General features: G+C 55.3%; 9 protein-coding genes across 9 annotated transcripts; 7 read left to right on the top strand and 2 right to left on the bottom strand.

The window, feature by feature from the left end:
- Positions 1–2,867: 2,867 nt before the first annotated feature.
- P884DRAFT_190383 (acyltransferase 3) lies at positions 2,868–4,497 on the top strand (the record flags this gene model as incomplete). The annotated part of the gene is made up of 3 exons (XM_069437511.1): positions 2,868–2,909; positions 2,992–3,619; positions 3,722–4,497. 3 exons carry the CDS (start codon positions 2,868–2,870, stop codon positions 4,495–4,497), a joined length of 1,446 nt encoding a protein of 481 aa, XP_069301322.1.
- A 1,886-nt stretch (positions 4,498–6,383) lies between these two features.
- P884DRAFT_288411 (dienelactone hydrolase family-domain-containing protein) lies at positions 6,384–7,714 on the bottom strand (the record flags this gene model as incomplete). The annotated part of the gene is made up of 4 exons (XM_069443948.1): positions 7,473–7,714; positions 7,244–7,340; positions 6,751–7,097; positions 6,384–6,598 (listed from the first exon to the last, which is right to left on the bottom strand). The coding sequence occupies exons 1-4, from the start codon at positions 7,618–7,620 to the stop codon at positions 6,384–6,386; spliced, it is 807 nt and encodes a 268-aa protein (XP_069301321.1). The 5' UTR covers positions 7,621–7,714.
- A 1,763-nt stretch (positions 7,715–9,477) lies between these two features.
- On the top strand, positions 9,478–10,930 carry P884DRAFT_273691 (uncharacterized protein; the record flags this gene model as incomplete). The annotated part of the gene is made up of 4 exons (XM_069442614.1): positions 9,478–9,681; positions 9,839–10,205; positions 10,296–10,751; positions 10,911–10,930. 4 exons carry the CDS (start codon positions 9,478–9,480, stop codon positions 10,928–10,930), a joined length of 1,047 nt encoding a protein of 348 aa, XP_069301320.1.
- Positions 10,931–11,857: 927 nt separating this feature from the next.
- Positions 11,858–12,769, top strand: P884DRAFT_188958 (uncharacterized protein; the record flags this gene model as incomplete). The annotated part of the gene is made up of 1 exon (XM_069437403.1): positions 11,858–12,769. One exon carries the CDS (start codon positions 11,858–11,860, stop codon positions 12,767–12,769), a length of 912 nt encoding a protein of 303 aa, XP_069301319.1.
- Positions 12,770–13,529: 760 nt separating this feature from the next.
- P884DRAFT_252895 (serine hydrolase FSH) lies at positions 13,530–14,879 on the bottom strand. The gene is made up of 2 exons (XM_069440751.1): positions 14,846–14,879; positions 13,530–14,760 (listed from the first exon to the last, which is right to left on the bottom strand). The coding sequence occupies exon 2, from the start codon at positions 14,467–14,469 to the stop codon at positions 13,753–13,755; it is 717 nt and encodes a 238-aa protein (XP_069301318.1). The 5' UTR covers positions 14,470–14,760; positions 14,846–14,879; the 3' UTR covers positions 13,530–13,752.
- A 1,246-nt stretch (positions 14,880–16,125) lies between these two features.
- On the top strand, positions 16,126–16,975 carry P884DRAFT_213794 (uncharacterized protein). Its single transcript, XM_069439214.1, has 3 exons — positions 16,126–16,210; positions 16,303–16,543; positions 16,621–16,975. Exons 1-3 carry the CDS (start codon positions 16,141–16,143, stop codon positions 16,874–16,876), a joined length of 567 nt encoding a protein of 188 aa, XP_069301317.1. The 5' UTR covers positions 16,126–16,140; the 3' UTR covers positions 16,877–16,975.
- Positions 16,976–17,557: 582 nt separating this feature from the next.
- On the top strand, positions 17,558–17,939 carry P884DRAFT_303977 (uncharacterized protein; the record flags this gene model as incomplete). Its single annotated transcript, XM_069445067.1, has 1 exon — positions 17,558–17,939. The coding sequence occupies one exon, from the start codon at positions 17,558–17,560 to the stop codon at positions 17,852–17,854; it is 297 nt and encodes a 98-aa protein (XP_069301316.1). The 3' UTR covers positions 17,855–17,939.
- A 689-nt stretch (positions 17,940–18,628) lies between these two features.
- P884DRAFT_273687 (uncharacterized protein) lies at positions 18,629–19,417 on the top strand (the record flags this gene model as incomplete). Its single annotated transcript, XM_069442613.1, has 1 exon — positions 18,629–19,417. The coding sequence occupies one exon, from the start codon at positions 18,629–18,631 to the stop codon at positions 19,415–19,417; it is 789 nt and encodes a 262-aa protein (XP_069301315.1).
- Positions 19,418–19,923: 506 nt separating this feature from the next.
- P884DRAFT_281438 (uncharacterized protein) lies at positions 19,924–21,455 on the top strand. Its single transcript, XM_069443550.1, has one exon. The coding sequence runs from the start codon at positions 19,948–19,950 to the stop codon at positions 21,355–21,357; it is 1,410 nt and encodes a 469-aa protein (XP_069301314.1). The 5' UTR covers positions 19,924–19,947; the 3' UTR covers positions 21,358–21,455.
- Positions 21,456–21,693: the final 238 nt, after the last annotated feature.

Below are 21,693 nucleotides of genomic sequence, written 5' to 3'. Positions count from 1 at the left end.
GTGGAACCCGGAACAGGACACTTGTATTGTATATTTGGCATCCGCCGAAGTCGGCACATGGGCGGAATAGAAAAGAAACTCGGACAGCAACTTCTGATCTGCTGCATGGTGTATAGCGTCTGTTGATTGGCTTGTGAGATAACTAGACAAATGTGAACATTTGGCGGTGTCCTCGAAGATCCCTTCTGCAACTTCGGTGGCAGTGGGTGTCCCTGACGATCGCGAGTTGATCTCTAGCCTAACTGGTTATTGAAAGTGGCCCCTGAAACGCGTCGGTTGCCCGGAAGCTCCGAGGACACCACAAGTCTTTGGGTGCACTTTGGTGCGTTGTGCAACCATTGAATCCGAACACAGCTGGAGCACTTTCCTACTTCGCCTCCAATAACATTATGGGCGCGGTCCCACGGGCCGCCGTACTTGTTGCCGGGATGCTGAAAGAGGGGAGCAACTCGAAATGCGACCCCCACAATCACCCCCAACCCACCCCCCCGCACACCATCATTGGCCGTCACCAACCTCAGCAGTCAGTTGGTTGCCGCTCTCACCGTCAGCTTTACAGTGGCGTGCCTGAAACATCGAGATATTCGCTGATGCCTGTTACACTAGTTACCACCCAACCTCAGCTCGTAGTGTATTGGCAAGCAAAAAAAATTCGTATCAGGATTGTAACAATCACACTATAGGCAATACCGGCCCGGGCGCGGGGTGTGAGCTTGCTAACAGAGTCGTACAAAACACCCTACTCCGCACGGTCATGACAAAAGAGGTCTAGTGGGTCTGCATGTTACCACCACGCCATCGTAGGCATAGTGTAGTGTAAAGAACTAACGTTACACTATACCAGGATTAGTTAGGATTAGTTGGTTAAGGTCAGGGTTAGCAGTAAGGGTCGTGGTCATGGTAAGGGTTCATCATGGTTTCTTTCTAATTGAAGCAAAGTTAGAATGACCGAGGTTTTGAAGATATGTATATAGATTTAAGAGCGAAGGAAGGACTTTTCGCGTTTGTGTAGTTACTCGTAACTATTATTGGTTAGGGTTAGCTGAGATTCCGAGGTTGGGGGTAGATATATAAAGACCCACTGGACATTCCCTCCGGGCGGAGCACACTACTGTGTACTTGTATGTACTAGGGTACGGAGTAGTAGTGTATGCACCTTACAGGAGTGCTGGATATAATCCGGGGATGCGCGGTCGTTTGCTGGTCTCATTCGGAGCCGGAGTCCGACCTAACTACTGCGTAACCGCATCCAATTCGACGCTTGGTTTGGTTACGAAACTGTCCTTCAAGAGTTGCAAAGTGGTAACGTTTCCTTGCGTATGCATGTAAAATACGGAGTAACTGGAATTAAGAGACGCAAAAGAGATTTCTCTCTTATCGACGCACCAGATGCCGAGAGATCCGATTGAGGTTGTTCTCGCGAACTTGCACGACCCGCGCGATCGTTTTCGACCAGCAATGTCAAGGGTCCCTGCGCTACACCACGAAAGTATGGAGAACACTAGTTGCCTAGCCTGCTAGACAGGCGGACCGTTCCAGTCTCGTGTGCTGCAGTCCACTTGAGCAGCTCATAGCAGCGCTCGGGTTGGTTATCAGCTTTAACCAAAGAAACAGCCAAGGGGGATGCATATGGAATACGGAGTAACTAACGGAAGGGGGAACCCAAAATCCGGTGAAGGTTGAAGGGCAGCTGCATGGAGGCGCGGTCAACCGCCATGCCGTTGGTGGACCCCTTTTCGGGGCGAAAAAAAAAATGGGGCCCCGCCCTGCAGCATGGCTAATCTGGAAATCAGCAGTCTTTCGCGGACCAACAAAATCCCTTCCACCAGGCGCGTTGTGCTAAATGAAGTAGATATGGAGGCAACTGAAAGATGCCACTACATACTCGGTATTATTCCGTAGAGAAGTCGAGCTGTGCCATCCAAAGCGTGGCGTGTTGGCCAGTGTGCTGAGGCTTGACAGGAACAGCCACCGACGGCAAAACGCCCTCGTTCAGCACGTTCCCAGGCTCAGATCACGCAGCTTCGATTCCTTCGGCCGCCGTTCTACGCGACGAATATGATGACAGCGTTCTGGTCATGCATTCTCCACAACCCCTGACTTTTCGATACCAGCTCAACATTCTTGGCTGTCTTGGCGGTTCAGAGGCCAAATTGCATGCCAATCACGGACGTGAGTGGATGGCAACACACCATGGCCGCACTCTTGGCGGGCTCGGCAGGTAGCGTGACCCTCAAGGAGTGAAAAATCAGCAACCTCTTTCCCCGGCCCGCCACAAGAATGACTCCATCAAAGCCTGCTTTTCGATGGCCAACCACTTTTGCTCGGCGTTGTCCACCCTCCGTTTTGGCCACGCACTCCATTAACTTCCACGTCTTCTCTCGACCCTCGACCCCGCGAGTTCTCAACCCTCTCCGTGTCAGCACCTGGAACAGGACGACCGAGCTGCAGCGCGGACCGAAGGCGAGAAAGGCGGAGCCGTGTTTGGAGTAATCCCCCACTTCCCGACGTGCCGCGCAATCGCCAGATGCGTTTCTGCCGGTCCTCTGGCACGTCTGTTTCCAACGAGGAGAGTAACCCTCAGTCGCTTCGTCGCCGTCGCGTTAGACACCCACACTCTTTTTTCCATTCCACTCGCTTGATGCCCAGCCATCGATAGCATCTCTCGCTTCAGACCCGAATTTTCTTCACACCGTTTCGCTCTCGCCGAGGCTTCCAAGGTTGCTTGCATCCGATCTCAATAGGGCGAGAGCGCGAGCCAACACCCATCAATATTTTCGTCACACCTTTTCCCCTTCCCCCTCGTTCCCCTTCCTCGGCGTTGTTTCTTGTCGGATTAGTTTGAAGGTCCGGTTGGGCAGGCGACCATGAGCGCAAGACCGAGTCAACGAAACATTAAGTGGGTTGAGGTACGTCGATCCTTCGCTCCCCTCGAGCGAGCTACTCGCCGTCCGCTTCTCGATCCGGCTGACAGGGCGATGTCTCTCGCAGGGACTCCGAGGCGTGACCTCTGTCCTCGTAATCGTCACCCACATCGCGAGAGCATTCGATTACGCGCTCTTCTTTCCCGCCGACTCGAAGGATGGTGCACCAAGGCTGTTGCAACTGCCATACCTGCGCATTCCGTGGCAGGGCCGCATCGGCGTACCCATCTTTGCCTTTTTGACCGGTTTCGTGTGCGCATACAAGCCCCTCAAGCTCGCGTACCAGCAAAACAATGCCCCTGCCGCGCTCAAGTCGGTCGCTCGCAGCGCCTTCCGGCGCCCGCCGCGACTCGTCCTGCCGGCCCTCATCGCCACCTTCATCAGCTTCGTCATGTCGGTCTTGGGCGGTTACAAGGCGGCGAACCATTGTGACTCGCATTGGGTGCGCTTCGACGCGCCGGACCCGCTTCCGTTGAGGGAGAACGTTAAGAGGCTGTTCACGACATCGCTCACGACTTGGACCAACACGGAGAATCTCTACGACAGGCACCAGTGGGCGATGCGTCCCCTGCTGGTCGGCGCGTTCCAGGTCTACATTGTGCTGGCGGCCACCATTGGGATGCGGTTCAAGTATAGGATGCTTGTGCATGTTATGCTGATCTTGTACTGGCTGCTGAACCGCAACCGCTTGACAGGTCCGTTCCCATTGCATATATATATATATATATATATGTGCAGCCCCTGCGCAGCAGCTGCATCTGCTTCCACTTTTCGCATCGGAACTAACAATGGACCAGAAACCTTTGGCGCCATGCTCGCTCTTGGAACCCTTCTCGCGGAGCTGTCGCAGCACCGGCCGACCCAACAGCTCCTCTCCAACCACCGAAAGCTCTGTACCTACGTTCTGTCACCCTTGATTTTTCTCATTGGCGGCTACGTCGGCTCCTACCCTGCCGAACACGAAGACTGGGCTCCCTGGTCTCTGCGCCTTAACCACTTCCTCACCAACCCGGTCGGCGACCACCGCAACGGCAGCTTCATTGTCCCGAACGGCACCGACATACTGCGGCGGACTTCCTCCTTCTTCATCATGTGCACAGCCGTGTCTCTGTTCCTCTCCCCGGCCCTCCAGAAGTTGCTCTCGCACCGCCTGCTGATTTGGCTGGGACACCACTCGTTCGCCGTCTATCTCGTGCACGGCACCATCCTGCGCACTGTCGGTATCTGGATCGTCTACGGCATCAGCGGTGAGCCGTTCGTGCCCGGAGGGAAGAACGAGGACGGATCCAACCGCGACCCGATCTATGTCAAGCCCAAGGGCCGCACGCACAAGATGGTGGCTATTGTGGTGTTCACCACTCTGACGTACATTGCCGCCTGGGCATGGATGAAGTGGGTGGACACTACCTGCGCGCGGGCCACGCAGTGGCTGGAGGAGAAGGTGTTTGATGATGAGGACAACGAAGGCAAGGCCGGGTTGGCGGAGAAAGGGTACGCGAACGGCCATGCGAACGGCGCCGTGCCGCCCCCCAGGTCACATCAAGAAGGTGAGAGGTCGCAGCCTCCTCCCTAAAGTTCCGTCTCGGACGGTTGAGGCTGGTCAGGGCCGAGAGCGGTGAAACAAGCCTCCGCCGACATTGGATCTGGGGAGCACAGACCCGATGCTCAGGCATCTCTCTACGTCGCCCCGGGGGGGGGGGGGGGGTTGCAGGGCAACTTGATAACGCTTGCTGCAGCTGTTTTGGGTCATAGAGGGCATTGCATGCGATATTGGCATATATATACATGGGCCGCCCATGGTCGTTTCCTTCTCGACACTCTTGCGACTTGGTTGATCCTCGACTGCACGCCCATACCACGGTTCGGGAACCGGACTTTTCCTGTTGGACCCATATTTCTTTTTGCTTACCTCTTTTAACTTCTTTATTTTGCTCGGTCCTTCTTTTTGGCATAGCTGAGAAACGAATCAGACTGGAGTTGGGGTGTGACGATGCGAGGTTTATGAGAGGGGAAGCCGGTTTGCGTTGATTCTGGGCCTCTTTGCACCAAGACTTGGCTGCAGAAAAGCGATGAGATGTGGTTTCAATCTATTGGTCCGCGGCGATCATAATCTTTGTATGTACATAATTTTAGGTTGTTGGAGTAGATATAATGTTGAATGCTATCCGGTGTGCAACCGGTTGCATCTTCCCTACATAACATACATGGACTTGGCGTCGAACGGTGAAGATATGGTGCCCCTGGCTGATTGTGACTGTGTTCTTGTGTGCTGCCTCAACGGCCTAAGGGTCGACTTCTTTGCGCCGAACTGGTTGCTCCTCCGCGAACTGGCTAGATAATTACTTATTAGGAATAGAGCTCCTCGGTGTAGGTAGGGAGGGGGTGGCGATAACTGTTTGGATAACTTCTTTCTGGGCGTTGAACTCCTGCTGTGCCTCCGTACTCGGTTACCACAGAGGGATGCGCTAATAATTATTAAGTCTTATAGTATGTAGATCGATCCCATGGCTGGTTTCCGGCTTCTTTCTTATATTACTACCACTTGGTTTACCATCTAAGTACGAGGTTTTGGCAAGAAATGTCGAACGTAGTGGCAAGCTCGAGTAAGCATTTGAGAGAGCTTTGTAGCAGGTGGCTTGAAGGTCTAAAACGTACCTTATTAAACTACGTATAAAAGAGAAAAATGAGTTATATTTATAGTTAAAGGAAATGGCCAAAGTGTTCGTAAGCGTTCGACGCGCTATGGCTAGAGCGTGGCTGGCGCTTCTGACAAGAAACAAGTGGGATATTAAATACCTGCGAGGAAGGCGCGCTCCCAACTTTGCTCTCCCAACTCTCATTCTTTGAACCTAACTCAGCTCTAGGCCGCAACCAAAGTCGACACCCATCTACAATCCTTCAGCGTCATTACCGATCTACGCTTTGCTTTCCTCGCACGTCCAGGCACTGCGTCATCCCGCCGATCTTCTGCTCTAGGCCAGCTTGAGCCTGATGCTTGCGGCCTTAAACCTCCTCTTTCCGCCCTCTTGGTACGACTGAGATAAAGGAAGGGCGAAAGAAGTTGTTTTCACATCGACAGGTCGCTAGCAATGTCGAGATACCGTTTCGCGCGATATTCCAATTTAATGTCGTGAGTTCGCTGCTGTAGATCTTGGTGCCTTTTCTGGAAAATAGCAGCGGCCTTGTGTCGCTGCCCGTACTTGATAAGATCCGCAGGGGTTGAGTCTGTGTTTATTCATCTCTCGGAAGATTGCGGAACTTAGGGCAAGCCGCCGTCCGAGTCGGGAACAAGGCGGCCGCGGCGATTCCTTTGAGAGGCGCTTAACCAGACAGGGAGACATCAAAAGATCCAGCATAGTAAGTCAGTTTATTCTCATCAGGATAGATAGATACATATTCCCACGGCGGATCGGAAGCATCCGAGAATCTAATTACTAGTACCCAAAGCTTGCGAGTCTCTCACAGCGCGCCGCCAGCCCAAGCCTCAAACCACCTGACGGCTTGCCAGAACGCGGATTCCTTGCCGAACTTCTGCTGCGGGTCGGAGACATTGGCACGCACACCGAACCCGTGGGAGGTGCCGCTATATAGGTTGACCTGATACGGCTTCTTGGTGTCGGCCAGAAGGGCCTCAATTTGCGAGCGCCTCTCAGGAGACATCGTCGTGTCGCTCTCTATCGAAAGAGTACTTATGTCAGTCGTGAAACATGGGTATGATTCGTGGCAAAAAAAAAAAAAAACAAATTTGAAAGGGAGGAAGAAAGCATAATTAATTATGGTCCAGAAACGAAGAGCAAACTAGAAGAGCAAGGAGTCGGATACTCACCAGCAGCAGCAACGCTGATCGGATTCGTGATGGCCGTAATCTCGCGGTCCTCCAGAAGGCTGGGATGGGCGGCGAAGCCCGCGTCGACGCCCTTGCCGGCCGCGAGCAGGCGGAAGGCGTAGCGGCCGCCGAAGCAGTAGCCCGTGGCGGCGATCTTGTCGACGCCCGTCTCGCCAAGGTAGGCCAGGCCGACGTCGACGATGGGATCGGTCGCATTGGGCCCGTGCTGGAGGATGAAGTCGGTGATGTTGAAGCCGGGCGTGCCGAAGTCCGCGGGCGCCGGCTCGCCGTCAAACAGGTCCGGAGCAACGACCAGGAAACCCGCGCGGGCGAACGAGTCGGCGAGCCTGTGGAATGTGGGTGGCATGATGATTATCGGGGTGTGGTTGGTCACTTTACTCTCATGCTGGCTTTGCTTCCGGCCAAAAAGGGGGGGAGGGCGGTTGGGGAGGGCTCGGGAAGTCCCCGGGGGGGGGGGGGGGGGGAGACTGACAGCTTGTTCTCCAGCAGCTGGATGCCGAAGACGTCGGTGAGGTACAGCACGCCAACCTTGGGATTCTCACAGCTGGGCTCCGAGATATACAGGTTCACTAGGTATGGAGACGCATGATGGGACCTCTGTTAGCACACCCGGTCCCGCGGTTTGTTGCTATCCGGCAGTGCCGAGGAAGGAAGATACCTAGATAAAGGGAAGGGGAAAAAAATATTAGTTATCAGCTCACCTCCGTTGTACTTCTCTTCTCTGCCCACCGGTTCGCCGGTGTGGGCGATAATCTGTGGTAGACCTCCGTAGCTGCACTCCTCGGCGGAGGCGACTGGGATGAGCGGGACCACGCTCCAGTAGAGGAGGGCAGACAAGGACGATCGCATGCTGATTGTGGGAGTAGATGAGATGTCCAAAAGACGAATTGAAGTTCTTGGGGACTGAATTGGGTGGGGAGAAGAGCACGAAGGTTAGCAAAAGGGAATGCGTGAAACTGCAGGCCACTGCGTTGCAGAGGGGCAGGAGAGCTGTGAGACGATATAATTATGCCGCGTCGTTTCCCCGGCGGATACACATGTTGTAGCGCGGATACATGTCTGAAAACGAAAGAGTTCCAGTCCGGGCTATTTCGACAGTAACCCCAAAGGCCGCAGGTTTCTGGCCACGACAAACCTTGTCATTCTCCCGCTCTGCCAAGAAGATAAACTGCCGGTGGATGCAACCGCCCACGGCTGTTAAGGGCGGGGGTGTCGACATTCACGGATGCGACCTTGACATTGGATGAAGGGGATGTGTTAGACAGGTGAGGACGAGCCGAACAGATTTGAGGGAGCCGCCTCGAATGATGGGCTTCTCTCCCAACGTGACCCCTTGTCAGCGGCGAGGATCCCTCGGGTACTTGGTTCTGTGCCGCGCCCGGGGCAAGCAGGAGAGATCGGGTGCGGAAAGTGGCTGAAGGCTAAACAGGAGAATCACAGATTTGGATCCAACAACACTACTCCGTATTGTGTATTATTATGTAAGTACGTCATCGACCCTAGCCGGCACTGGATATGGAGATTGCTCGCCGCTTTGGAGCTGGAGGTACGACGAGAGAGAAACCCAAAGATAAGTGTAAGCTAATTAGTGGCCGACCGTCGGTGAAGTGCAGCGTCTTTTGATGCTTGTTTCTTGGAGGCTGAGATTCCCGAAGCAGGTCGAGTTATCAGATGCAAGTATGTTAATAATTTAAAACTCAGGTGCCAATAATAAAGACTGGAAGTCGGCAGCTTGATCCTGCAAGGTCCTCGCAACTCCAGGGGCCTTGTGCACGGGCAAGAGAGCGGAAATGTGGCCCATTAACCTAGGTGCACTACCTACATACACGTATGTATATAACTACATGGAGAACAAGGACTAGGGAGGGAGTTGGAGAGGCGGCCATTTAAAGCGTATTCCGTACTTGGTAGGCAAAATGCTGTTGGCGGTTTCACATCCCGATTCCTAAAGGGAAAAGCTTGCAGATTCATGCCAAAGTCGACAGCCGTTCGTCTCTGACCCTGCTCGGTGCGCCAGATCGAGTTCGGCCTGTTCTTCCCTGATTGGACCGCAAGAAGCGATGCTCTTGGGGATCGCCGGTCAGCGCGTCGGGGACGGTCAGGGGTAAGCGATGGGAAGTGGGCCTCGACGCGCCCGACCCAGAGGTAGTTGAGGGTAGGTACTCCGTAATTTTGGACGAGCCCAGTGCTCTGCCGTCAGGAAGTAAGGTAGTCAAGACGGACCGGACAGTCGTGCATTGGATCGTCCGCCTCGAATTTGCCGGGCAACCGCCTCGTTTCTGACGCATCCCGCACGCTCTTCCCCTTTCCCGCCAGGAGGAGGAAGAAGAGGGCTCAAGCTCGCCGACTCTAATTAGACCGATCCAAACGCACCTGGCCCTGATTGCCAGCCCGTCTAACCCAGTCTCGGGCCGTGGTTTGGCTTCCCGAAGGAGATCGAGATCTTCGGTCGCTCGTTCCCCCCCCCCTCTTCCCCCGGGAGCCACCTCTCGGGCCCGTCTTCCGTCCCTACCTCAGGTACATACGTACCTACATAGCTCCAGCCTCTTCCGGCCTGCTCCCCACCGCTGTAACGAACGCTTGGATGAGCCTCCTCAGACCTGCTCTGCTATCGTCTCATCGCCGTCGCATCAATCTTGCCCTGCTACCACGCACCTAGACCTAGGAGGAGGGGATAAGCTGGTCGGTCTGCTGAGGTCGCCAGCCATGGCCCCTCCGCCGCTGTCATCGCCGCCGCCACCTATGGTAGACGAGGGCTACCACGCCGGCGACCGGCTGGGCGTGCACGCCCTGGCTCCCGTGGGGACGCTCCTGGGCCTTGCGTGCATCACGACGGGCCTCCGCATATACTGGAGATTGCAGCCGTCCCAGCGCATTGGCGCCGACGATTACACGCTCCTCTTCGCTTTGGTAAGGTCTCTCTAATTACTTGGTCATTCCACCGCCATGAATCACAATTTGTTGGCGAGACCTCCGCAGCCCCCTGTGGATGTGCCTCGCCCGTGGCTTGTTGGTTGTTTGTTTAGCTACAGTTCAGACCGCTGACGTGGGTCCGGCACGGCCGTAGTTCGTGACCATTGCTTGGTACGGTATCGACGCGGCCATGTACCATCACGGCCGGGGTCTCGAAGGCTTCCGCCCCGATCCTTGGATCATGGGGCCGCTGATCGTAGCAGGCGGCGTGCTCTGGGTCTGGGGAATCAACGTCGTCCGCATCTCGGTGGCTCTGATGCTGCTCCGGTTCAGGGACAGCCGGTCGCTGCCGTGGACCATGACCGTATGGGCCGTCATTGGCGTCCAGACTTGTATGCTTGCCGTTGGAACCATCATGCACCTCGTCATATGCAGGCCCATCTCGGCCAGGTGGGCGCCGTCCCCTTCCGCCAACTGTATCAAGCCGACACATTTTATGACGTACGGTTACCTTTACAGCGGTAAGCATGCAAGCCCCTACTCCTCAGCTTCAGTAGTCCTGACCCCCCCAATTTTGGCCACTCTCGAGCGAAACGACTGAGAAAATCAAGGCTTCACCATAGCCTCCGACCTCATCCTCTCGCTCCTACCCATCACGTTCATCCGCACTCTCAGCCGGCCCTTGCACGAAAAGATGCTCATCGGCTGCCTCATGGCCGCCGGCACGGCCGCTACTGGCGTGGCGGTTGCGCGCCTGCTGCTCGTCGTGGGCTACCTGGGCCCGGGCAGCCCCGTGATCAACGTGGAGCAGGACATCCTCTGGGGCCTGGAGCTGACCATCGGCGTGCTGGCGGCCTCCATCCCGTCCCTCAAGGCCCCTACATACCGGATCCTGCGGTCCTGGGGCCTGCTGCGCTCCCGCTCCAACAGCGACATGTCCTTGCAGAGCTTCCTCGACCGCCTACCGAACGGCTCCCACGTCTCGCGCCGGATGGGGCAGTGGCAGCACGCCGTTCCCGTCCCAGATCCCCGGACCGAGGGCGGTTCAGGGGAGGAGATGCTCAAAGGTTCAGAAGCCAGCTGCAGGTCCGCGGCATTAGAAGACGCCGTAAGGCCAGGCTGGTGACTGGATATAAAATGGGATACTTCGCTTATAATATGTTGGTTTCTTTATATATAAAAGATGTGTATTTTTTGCTCCCTGTCGTAACCTGGTCCATGTGGAGTCCGAAAAGTGTCCCAATAGAACTGCTTAGGGGGAGAACCGAAGAAGGCCGTCTCATCATGGGCATGACCCACTCGACTTCACGTCAGAGCATATCCCTCGTGACTTTCTTTGTTCTTGACATGCTTAGAAAGGCGATGTGTTGCGTACCGTGCTCTTCGTAAGATACCACCGGATGGATGTCGAAGTAGTAGGATCTTTGCTTAACTAGCTGCTCTTGTTAAAGATATTCTCGAGACAGGTAATTAGCTATAGCGACGACCGAAGTATGCTTTCCGGGTTTCCTTGGAATAAGCTAGAGTGTGATGCCCTTTTTAGCCCTCTTGGAGCCAATGGTAAGAGGAATTATTAAGCTCATGTTCTAGCTATCTCGCAGAGCTGGCTTTGTTCCATCGCATGCCATAGAGAGCAAAGAGTAAACAGAATAATTATAGCATCGCGACGTGACCCGTTCCCCTCTATATCTAAACCACATAAGCAAGGGGAATAGGTAATTGATTTCCGTCACCCCTAGTTCCTTCCTGTCATCGAGTAGTGTTCACTAGCTGCTCCAATTGGAAACTGTTCAGTCAAAACCGGAGCTGTATAGAGCTTTCATCTGTACCTAGAACCTTCTCACTCTATACAATGCCTTGATCAGATGAAACTATACGCGTATAACCGCATTAATTCAGTTACAAGCAGACTGTTTATAGAATAGACTGATCGTATAACTCCTATCTCCCTACTTATTATGTTCTAATACCTTCAAATCTACGTTGCTAAGGCTCTCGAAAGAATTAACCTTATAACTTCTTACAACCTCTAATTACATACCTTTTTACTCTTCTCTTCCATCTTCGTACAGATAACACCTATCTGATCAATTCTTCACACTTCTCAAGCTTTCATATAGCTTCACGCTCTTTTCTTCCATCCTCACGCAGATAAGACTAAACTATCAAAGAGATGTCGGTCCAGAGCAATCATTGTGCCCGCTGCGGCAACAATACCGGCGACCTTCTCTTATGCGTCGAGTGTCAGCGGTCCGATATGGTCGCGGGCGTCGGCCAAGCCGATAACTATAGTGCCGCCTCCATAGCGTTAGGGTATCTCGCTCAGCCTAGAGGATATCCAAGCAATATTCCGGCCAATCCATATGCCTACAGGCTCCGCCTCTACCTACAGAATCATGGCGACAACGATCCCCAGCTCACTCCAAGCGAAAGCTGGCCCGCGCCGCCGCCGTACACCCCCTCGGCGCCCAACCCCAACCAGCAATTCGCGCCCCAGCAGCCCGTACAGGGCTTTCTCGGGACTCCTCAGCTAGGGTTCCAACTACCGGCCCCGAGCCAAGGCCTCTGGGTCCCAACCCAAGGCTTGCCCTACGCCCCGCTTGCCGCCGCCGCCGCCCTCGCCGCTCCCAACAACCCGCCGTTCCTCAACTACCAGCTTCTGCCCCTGCAGTTCGGCGCCGCAGCAGATCCCTTCGGGCCCTATAGCCCCTACCAGACACTGCTCGCCCAACGCTATCATCTCGGCTATAGAACCTACGCGGGCGCCCATGACCGCCACGATATCCAAAACCAGGGCCAGCAAAGCCTGAACCTATACCAGGAGCGAGCAGACAACCAGGGCCGGAGCGACAATGGCAACAACGACAACGACGCCGAGCCGGCCCCTAGGCCCCTCGGCACCCGCGGCCGGCGCAACGCCGCCCTCGTCGCGCGCGGCCTGTGCATCTGGTGCCGGCAGCCGAACCCGGACCGCCGAAAGAAGGGCTGCCCGACCTGCCTGCCGCGAAGGGCGGGGCTGACGGCCCAATGGCGCCAGAAGCGCAAGGCGGCCGAACGGCAGCGACGTGAGGAACTCGGAGACTAGGAGGGTGAGGATAAGGGTGGGGGCGAGGACGGGATTAAGGATGTGGAAGGGGAAGGTAGGGAGGATAGGGGAATTAAGAGGGCTAAGAGGCCTAATCTAGCGGCAAGGTAACTAGCTCTGAAACTAGAGAGACCGGTTTAAGCAGAGGGGTATTATAAGTCTCTTTTCGAAAATAAGGTATATAGGCTGACTTAGCCTAGGTAATAATAATAATAAGGCCTCTTATCTAAGGTAGTAGATATATATTATTTGGTATCGAGAAAGGTTAGGGAGTATTATAGTATTTATAATAGTATAATTATAGGGAAAGATATAGCTTTATAAGAGGTAGCTATTATTATTATTAATATTAAACTTAGTTATAGCTTAGCTAAAGACTTAAGGTTTATAAATAATTTATCTCTTTATTATATCCTCTTTATAATATAATAAGTACAATCTAATTACCACTAGATATCTTGTAAATACTTATAATTAGGCATTATTGTCATTTATACCTTAGAAGTTGTCGTTTATAACTTAATAGCTTAAAGAATATGTCATGTGAAAGGAAGAGAGGCCGGCCATATAGGTATATAAGGGAGGTGTGTTACAGATATAGCGTGGCATCGTATGAAGCGATCAACCCTAACCAAACAAATAATAGACCGCGATGCTGTACCACCCATCTGATGGAGTGGTAATTAGGGGGGTTTCGTGGAAAAGCATCCAGGGACATCAACGATGCGTTCTTCACAAGTCACCCACCGTGAGAAACACGCTTGATAATGAAGACTCGAAAGGCAAAGGTAATTATTGCTATATTACTTGCCTGTTTCATTACCTTTCCTCTACGCGTCTTGTTGGGTTTAAGTTGGCAGTGACGAAAATTAAACCCAACTGGATAGACATTTCTGCGCCTGTCGAAGCACTACCGCCTAGTTCTATCCCCCCCTTGCATTGCCATTTGTCCATGGTATGGGATTTCCTGCCGCTCACAGCCCTCATCCATCCTTGCACGCCGCCAAGATCATCCTAGCGACCTGTCTGTTTAGGGCGTCATCCAGCGGCATGTGGTGGTCCCCCTTGAACCGGATCACGCTCCTCCCCGTCTCGTCAAAGAAGTGCACCAAGACCTCGCTCTCCGGTCGCCACGGGTCGTCCTCGCCGATGAGGTGTATGCTCTTGGCCTTGACCGGGCCCCGGCCCAGGATCTCTCGGTACCCCTTCTCCTTGGTCTCGTTCCGGGCGCCGCCCTCATCGACCCCGCCCTGCAGCGGCACCGTCCCGCAGACGGGAATCACCATCTTGATCCTGTGGTCCCCCTCGCCCTCCAGCCGGCGCGTCAGCTCCATCGCCACCTTGCCGCCCATGGAGAACCCCACCAGCCCGACGACGGGTCCGGCACCGGCGCCGGCGCCGTCCGGCCCGGACAGCCGCTTGATCTGCTCCAGAAGCCGCTCGAAGAGCGGGCTGCCGTCCCAGTACTCCTTCTCCGCCTCGGCGGACGAGTCGTCCATCCAGGTCAGGTAGGGTCCGCAGCCCTCGAAGAAGGGCAGCACGCCCGGCCCGGGCCCGCGTGGCAGGGGCGCGGCCAGGTAGTGAAGGGTGAAGTGGTGCTGCAGGAGGGCGGCGAGCTTGCGGGTCTGCATGCGGAAGATGTCCGGGTTGGTGCCGGAGCCGTGGAGGAAGACAATCGAGGGCTTCGTTTTGGCATGCATTGTTTTGTTCTGATTCGTCTCTTTCCGTCGTTCCGGGCGCTTGCCCCCTTATTTTCTTATTCTTCTTCTCGTTCCCTGGTTCTTTTTTTCTGACCTTTCCTTCTTGCTGTCGGACCACCGGTCAACTCGGATTTTCGACGGGAAGAACTCTAACTAAATCGTATGGTGGTTGGGCACTGCGGATGGATTGTGGCCTTGGTCGGGCAGCCAAGCATTGGCACCGAGCTTGCAAGTGCTGGGTGCTACAAAGGTTAGGAACCGTGGAGCGAGGCTGTTTTTTTTTTCCTTTTTCCTTTTTCACCCGCAGGAGCGGCGGAGGAAGGAACATGCGATGGGAGGCCAAATAGATGGAATGGACCCCCCCTCCCTCTTTTTTTTTTTTTTTTTTTTTTTTTTTTTTTTTTTTGGGGATGGTTTGCGATCTTCGGCGGATTGTTGCGCTGGCCAGAAGTTCGATCGGATTCGGAGTTTGTCGACGTGAGATCGGAGAATGGAGGACATAAATAATAACCTGACAAAAACGGAAAAGGCCGAGTGTCGGGTCGTGTCCATGGCTACAACGCTGCAGGTCTCAGCCTCCCTGCCTGGCAGTCGCGCCAATCCAAGCGCCAATTAAGCTCGGAGGTTTGAGTCGGACATGTTGTCTCGGAGCTGGGGAGTTTTGGGGGGGGGGGTGCGCCAGGGAAGAGAAAGTGAAGGGGAGTTGTATGTGGTTCTAGGGCAAGGCAACGTCGGTAATGTCGGATTCATTTCTATACAACTGTCATTCATTTACTTGGTATGAGAATAAGCTAAGCCACAGAGTTCGATGTTCTTCCTTGCGATGTCTCTCTCCTGACTGACTGGGAGTAGCATCGCCCGCGACGCCGGCCCGTGTTTGAACAGAAACGTTGCCAGGAGCACGGTTGCCGTACCTACCGTCGCCTATTAATATACGAAGTCAGCACTAACGGCTTCGTAGGCGAGCGAGTTTTGGAGGCCGTAGAGAACGGCCGGAATAACAAGCGCCTAGCAGTCCGGTGCGAAGATGCTATGATGCAGGGCACCGACGACCTCGGAAACCGAACCGCCTGGGCGCGAGCTATATGTGTCGCGGGCGGCAAGCGCCAAACTGGCTAGCAGTTTGACGACTTCAATGACTAGTACCGCCGTCGATGCCAGGTATCTCGGTTGTGCTCTAGCAGGCGTGTTTCGAGATTGGTGTATGACCAGCACTAGCAGCGAATTCTGAAGGACCAGCTGTCGGCGCGTCAGTCGTATAATTATATCCCATCACCTATTATAGACTTCTCCGGTAGGAATCGGGTAATTAAAAGTCAAGAGGAATATGAACTCACAACGCCCAGCGACATGCGTTGCAGCGACACCCGCCGGCGGGATGGTGCTCTCAACGGTTGTAGCGCGGGCCAACCCATCCTGCCATGATGATGGCTTTCCACTTTGCTGTCGAGCATGCTTGCTCTGGGAGGCTGCAATTCCACGAGGATGTTGAGAAATTTCGGAATTGAGAACTGAGAGAATGTCGGGCGACAACCCTTAATTAAACCTGACCTGAAACGGGAATCTAACCGGCGCCGAAGGAATGGGCGCGGCAATTGCACCAGTCCGGTTATCCAATGCGGGCACTTTGGTCGCACCGGAGCTTAAGCAGTGCAGCCAAAGCTTTACGGCATGTGGAAGTCGTACCGGTATCCGATCCAGAAGATTGATGCGCTGCGGTACGTGGTGCTGTATCACTATGGTGGCGAGTCATTTCTGGCACTTCCCGGCCGTGCAATGGCAGAAATCCACGTCGCTGACCGATGGATCTCTAATTATTCGTCCTTCTTTCAGGCGTCATTCTCGACATGGATCTCGAGGGCAAGCGCGGCTTGGGTCCCCTCCGCCGCTTCGAGTTCGTCGCCCGGGCCGCCTACCCGACCGGCTTCTCCATGGACTTCATCATGGCGAGTAGGGGTAATGCGTATGTAGGCGAACTGGTGAACAATCTCAAACGGTACAACCGACACTGGCTGGGCCTGCCGTACCCAACCGTCATGTTCAGCACCGGCTTGCCACTAGCTACGCTTCGTACGTCTTCTGCGTCTTTCTTCCTATCTGGCCTTGTCTTGACCGCAGCGAGATGGGAATGCTGACGCCGTGGTTATCCAGCACGATTCATAGCCTCCAGACTGATCGGGAGGACCTCAAGATCCTGGCCGGCACTCGAGAAAACCCGAAGATGCACAGCCCCCACGGGGATGTCTCGACGCCGACATTCAACCACCTCGGCAGCTCCTCGTGGTGCTCCTACGACGCCGCCATGATTGTCAGGTTAGGCAAGGACGTTGGAGCAATGTTCCCCTGTTTGGCGCTGCTGCGGTCTGTCATCTGCCGGACGAAGAGGAGACGGGTGGCGTTGAGGTAGCATGCTGTTACTTAGGACAGAATGAAGGGGATCCCAGGTTCCGGCGATCTAGAAGTTTGGGAGGTGTACCACTGAAGCAGACACGAGCGATAATTAGAGGCAGTCACCTCGAGAGTTTCCCCTCGGGTGACCATCATTTGAAGTGTTTCCCAACGCCATTGATAATGACAAGTAATCCGTATTACTCGGTTACCATTCTTCGAAGGCGGGGGTTCGGGCCGGATGATGACCTGAGCTCTGCGTCATGCCCCCAAGAGGTGATGTCAACCGCCCCCAGGCATGTCGGAAACCTTCCAAAACACCCAACTGGTTTGACATATTTAGACGCCCAAGTTCCCGTCGCACGCTCAATCGCTGATGCATTCTTTACCAGAGTGCTATCCAAACTTACGAGCATGGTCACGACCACGACTACGATGCTACGAACATCGCGGCTCCCGCCCGGTCGGCGCGCCCTCCTTCCGCATTCTAATCGTTGTCCCCAGGCTTGCGCTTCCGGCACCGCAATCGTCACCAGCCGGCCGGTGACCTTTGTGACAGGAAAAAGCAATCCGAGGCGGCCCATATACCTGACGGCGATGAAGGGAGGGGCCCCCAGTTCCCAGCGCTCCTCCTGGCTTCCCTCGACCTGGAGCCCCAGCACGTGAGTTAGCCTCGCGTCCCGCGCACCACTCCTCCTATATGGTTCTCTTATTCCTTTTCCTTCTTCTTTATTGTTGTCTTCTCTCTTGTTATCTTCTTGCAGCACCCAGCCTGCTGATCCAGACTGACGTGTCACTTAGGATCTCCACCCTGGCCCTAGGCGGCGTGCTGGCGGGCTCCTGGTATGTCTGGGAGGCCGGACGCGACTACATGGTTGCGGCTGAGGCGGACAAGTACGAGCCGCGGTTGCTGGGAACACATCGGGAGGGCAAGGTGAACCGGGATTATGTGAATTATGAGCAGTGGGTTGAGGAGAAGCACAGGAATAAGAAGTAATGAGGTGCATGGGTTATCCTGGTTCTGGTCAGTTTGCTTATGCATCGGCTACGGGAGAAGGCGAGTATGATAGGGGAGGAGGTACCGTTGTAGATGGCCAGTAGGTGGAAGAAACAAGGGCCAAACAGGTGTTCCATTGTTGGTTGCCTAATCTAGAACCGGGTTGTCTTGTATGAAACCGCACAGGAATTAACGGAAATCCATAGTTCGGCGCAGTTTTCTCTGATTCACGCGGCTGCTTGACTCCGAGGTTTTCATGCGGGTATATTTAGTGCCGTGAGCATAAAATTCCGAAGGCATTCAATTGAATTTACTAATTAGGTTCTTTGTGTGAAGAAAGCTGTACGATGCTGCCGCATCAACCATTGCAGGAATTGGCGGCCATGGACAGGTTGTCTGGGATACTGGCTGTTGTTGCATTGATGTTGCGTTGACAGAGCCGCGGTTGAACTTTAACCCTTTCATTGCAGTGTTCTTAGCGCCGGGCTAAAACATGCAAGGACCTTGTGCAAATTACACCCGCGAGTCGCGTCGTGGAGACAAAAAGTTCCTTTGAGAGCTTTCAGGAGAAAAACACGAATTACCCCTGTCGACCGAAATTGGTTGCTCTTAAGCCGTTGGGCTCCCTTTTCTCTCCCAAGACAGCCCTTCATCCTTCATCACCAGCGCGTGATTGCTATCGGCGACAAAAGGCATATCCAGAAATACAAAGTGACCGAGAAAATGCGCCCTTCAGTTTACCTCGTGGGCTTCGCGGCCCTGGTGGCGCCGTCGATGGCGTCGCCCGAGCCCAACGGCTGGTCGTCGTACAAGTCGGCGCCCGACGGCCCCAACAAGCTGGACGAGTGCGGGTGCGGGCTCATCTACCAGACGATGCTCCGATGCCAGAAGCTCAAGGGCGTCAACAGTGGCGTCCGGGAGTGCGTCTGCATCCCGAACCCGGACGGGTGGTATGGGTGGATGGACGGCTGCCGGGCGTGCCTGTCGCCCGGGTCGTACGATAGCCAGGACTTCTTCGACAACCTCTCGCGCACCATCACCCAGCTGTTCGTCTCGTGCACCGAGGTGGGCGGGGGCATCACCAGCGACGGCGAGAGCATCTGCGCGAGCAATGCCTACTTCGAGGCCTGCGCGGCGCTCAAGACCGACGGGAAGACGAGCTGGGCGAGCTACGACGCCTTTTCTTCCAACGGAGCCTTTGCCTCGGGAGAGGGCGGTAACGGGACGTATGTCCTGAACATTTCCGAGGATCAGGAATCCGCGTCAGCAACACCCTCGAGCTCGGGCACGGCTATCACGCGGCCAAAATCGGAGACATCGGAGACGACCACGGCATCAACAACAACGACGACGGAGACGACGCCGAGTGGTACCGAGGGCTCGACAACGGCGACCGAAGCGTCTGTGACTTCTGCTAGCGGGACCACCGTGGCAACAACGTCTGGATCGGCCACGGCCACGACAACCCCATCATCCGCTATGGGTCACACGGGGTCGAGATCGCAGGCTGAGCATCTCATGGGTTTGCTACTTCTTGCGGCTGTGGGAGTTGCGCTGATTTAAGAAGCCATGGACGTTGCAAGAATCAGCAATAAATACCTTATTGTAGAGTGGGGAATAGATATTTAATTAAGGTAAAAAAAAAAAAATGTAGACCTTAGGGCGAATCAAACGTTGAGTTGGTTTGGGTGAGATGTTTGCTCTACGCTGCTCTGCTCAGCCGCAAAGGTGTAATTAATGCATGTAATTCGGAAGTTACCTTGACATATTACCTAACTTCACACACAGTCAGCGCATTGCAGTTTGGTATGCAGATACGGAAAAGCCAAGCGAAGCCGCATTACTGTAAGCTAAAGATTCCCTGCAGCCGTTCATTCATTGGCCGCATTAAATTATGATTTCACGTTAAGGCACACGTATGTACATACAATACATCACACGTGGTAACCGCCTGACCCTTAATGTTAAACCTTACGTACTTTTCATCCCATTCCACTTTAACTTGCCGAACCTATCTTGAAGAACAAAACATACCTAGGGTAACCACAGCCTCTGATTAATTAATCTCGGATACTCGATCTGGAGTAGCTGGCATGGGCTTCCTCCGTAAAGTGCTGACCGGGAAATTCCCCGGCAGCCGTCGATGGCGGAGCGAAGCCGAGCACCGGGAACACGAAGATGCAGAAGGAGAATCCCCGGCTGCTGCTGTTCGCCGCCACGCGCTCGACACCCTTCCACGACTGCCGACCCCGCGCCGCCCGATCACGCCCGTCCCGGCGGACCCACAGCAGCAGCAGCAGCAGCAGCAGCAACAGCACCCCCCTTGCTACTTCTTCCGCCTGCCGCCCGAGATCCGCCTGCAGATCTACCGTCTCCTCCTCACCGGCCGCGAGATCCACCTGGACATGCGGTACACGGCGGCCGATACGACCACGCCCCACTCCATTCGCGGCGCCTCGCTGTCGCCCCACGGCCGCCGCTGGCGCTGGCACGCCTCCACCTGCCACCGCCACCCGGCCGCCCACCCCCTCGCCGACCGCTGCACCTGGGGCGGCGGGCTCCCGACGGCCTGCCACCTCTACCGCTCCACCCGCTCCCCCCGCTCCCCGCAGCACGAGCAGCACCAGAAGCACCAGAAGCGGGAAGGGGAGGAGCAGGACGAGGGTGAGGGAGACAAGGAGGAGGAGGAGGAAGAGGAGGAAGAGGAGGAAGAGCAGGAGGACAACGAGGACGACAGCGAGTGCCGAGTCGGGCGTGAGGTAATGGGGCTGCTGCTGGCGTGCCGGCTGACGTACCGCGAGTGCGTGGGGCTGGTGTACGGGGAGAACGTGATGCACGTGGGGTCCGGGGCGCTGCTGCTGCACACGGAGGCGCTGCTGCCGCGGGAGCGGGCGGCGTCGGTGCGGTCGCTCGTGGTGCGCGTCGCCGAGGAGGCCGCCTGGGACTACGCCGACGAGCACCTCGGCCTCCGCCGCCCGGGGCTCGACGCCTACCACGCCATGCTCGCCCGCCTGCCGCGCGCCTTCCCGCGCCTCCGCGCCCTCACCGTCGCCCTGCACGGCTCCCTCCGCCGCGGCCGCGTCCGCTGGCGCCAGGGCGAGCGCGAAACCCTCGACCCGGCCCAGGTCCGCCAGTGCATGCTCGAGACCATGGACGCCGTCGTGCGCGGATATAATCATCGCCATCATCATCATAATCATAATAATAATAATAATAATAACCACGTTGGCGGCCCGGCGCTGGCCGAGTGCGTCCTCGCGCTGGCGCACGACGCCTTCAACCGCGTCATGGGAGCCGACCGGGCCGCCGCAGACAGGGTCCAAGAGTCGAAGGAGGGGGGCAGCAGCAGCAGCGCGTGGGTGCAGTTCTGGCGGCCAGTGACGGTCGCTCCCGGCGCCCATGGTGGCGAGGCCGCGCCCGAGACCGGGTACTGGGTTCGGAGGGTCTCTCCCTGGGAAGCCGACGACGACCGCCTCGGCGGGGGACTGTCGTTGTCGCTCTGACTCGGGTTTGCAGAAGCAGAAAGGGGCTTTAGTTTCCGGCATCATCACGGCAGGGACTATTAAATGTCAGAAGCGACAGAGCTTCTGGGATACTAGCCACAAGCGCTACAAGCCACTTTGCAGCCTCATAGACGCACAGATCATCTTTCCTTTGTCTATTTATATCGCTCTTTCTCTCCTTTATAGATAGTTTAATAAGGCACTTTTTCTGTTCCTTCCTTACCACTACTCTTAGCACCTCCTATACGCTTATTCGAGCTCGTAACTACGTTCGGCAGTTATAAGCCTGGTGCCTTGACTACTCTTCTGCCGAACTAGTACGAGGGATTCGCGCAG

The sequence above is a fragment of the Thermothelomyces heterothallicus genome (genome assembly GCF_042370625.1).
Source record: "Thermothelomyces heterothallicus CBS 202.75 unplaced genomic scaffold P884_scaffold_1, whole genome shotgun sequence".
In the NCBI taxonomy this organism is placed as follows: Eukaryota; Fungi; Ascomycota; class Sordariomycetes; order Sordariales; family Chaetomiaceae; genus Thermothelomyces; species Thermothelomyces heterothallicus.
Note: the sequence above shows the minus strand (reverse complement) of the source record. Positions and strands in the feature narration are given on the sequence as shown.

Coding starts and splice junctions, on each gene's coding strand:
- P884DRAFT_252895 (XM_069440751.1), bottom strand. CDS start 14,469: ATGCATGCCAAAACGAAGCCCTCGATTGTCTTCCTCCACGGCTCCGGC.
- P884DRAFT_213794 (XM_069439214.1), top strand. CDS start 16,141: ATGTGGAAGTCGTACCGGTATCCGATCCAGAAGATTGATGCGCTGCGG. Junction 16,211..16,302: donor CGTGGTGCTGTATCACTATG/GTGGCGAGTCAT, acceptor TCCTTCTTTCAG/GCGTCATTCTCGACATGGAT. Junction 16,544..16,620: donor CCACTAGCTACGCTTCGTAC/GTCTTCTGCGTC, acceptor GTGGTTATCCAG/CACGATTCATAGCCTCCAGA.
- P884DRAFT_281438 (XM_069443550.1), top strand. CDS start 19,948: ATGGGCTTCCTCCGTAAAGTGCTGACCGGGAAATTCCCCGGCAGCCGT.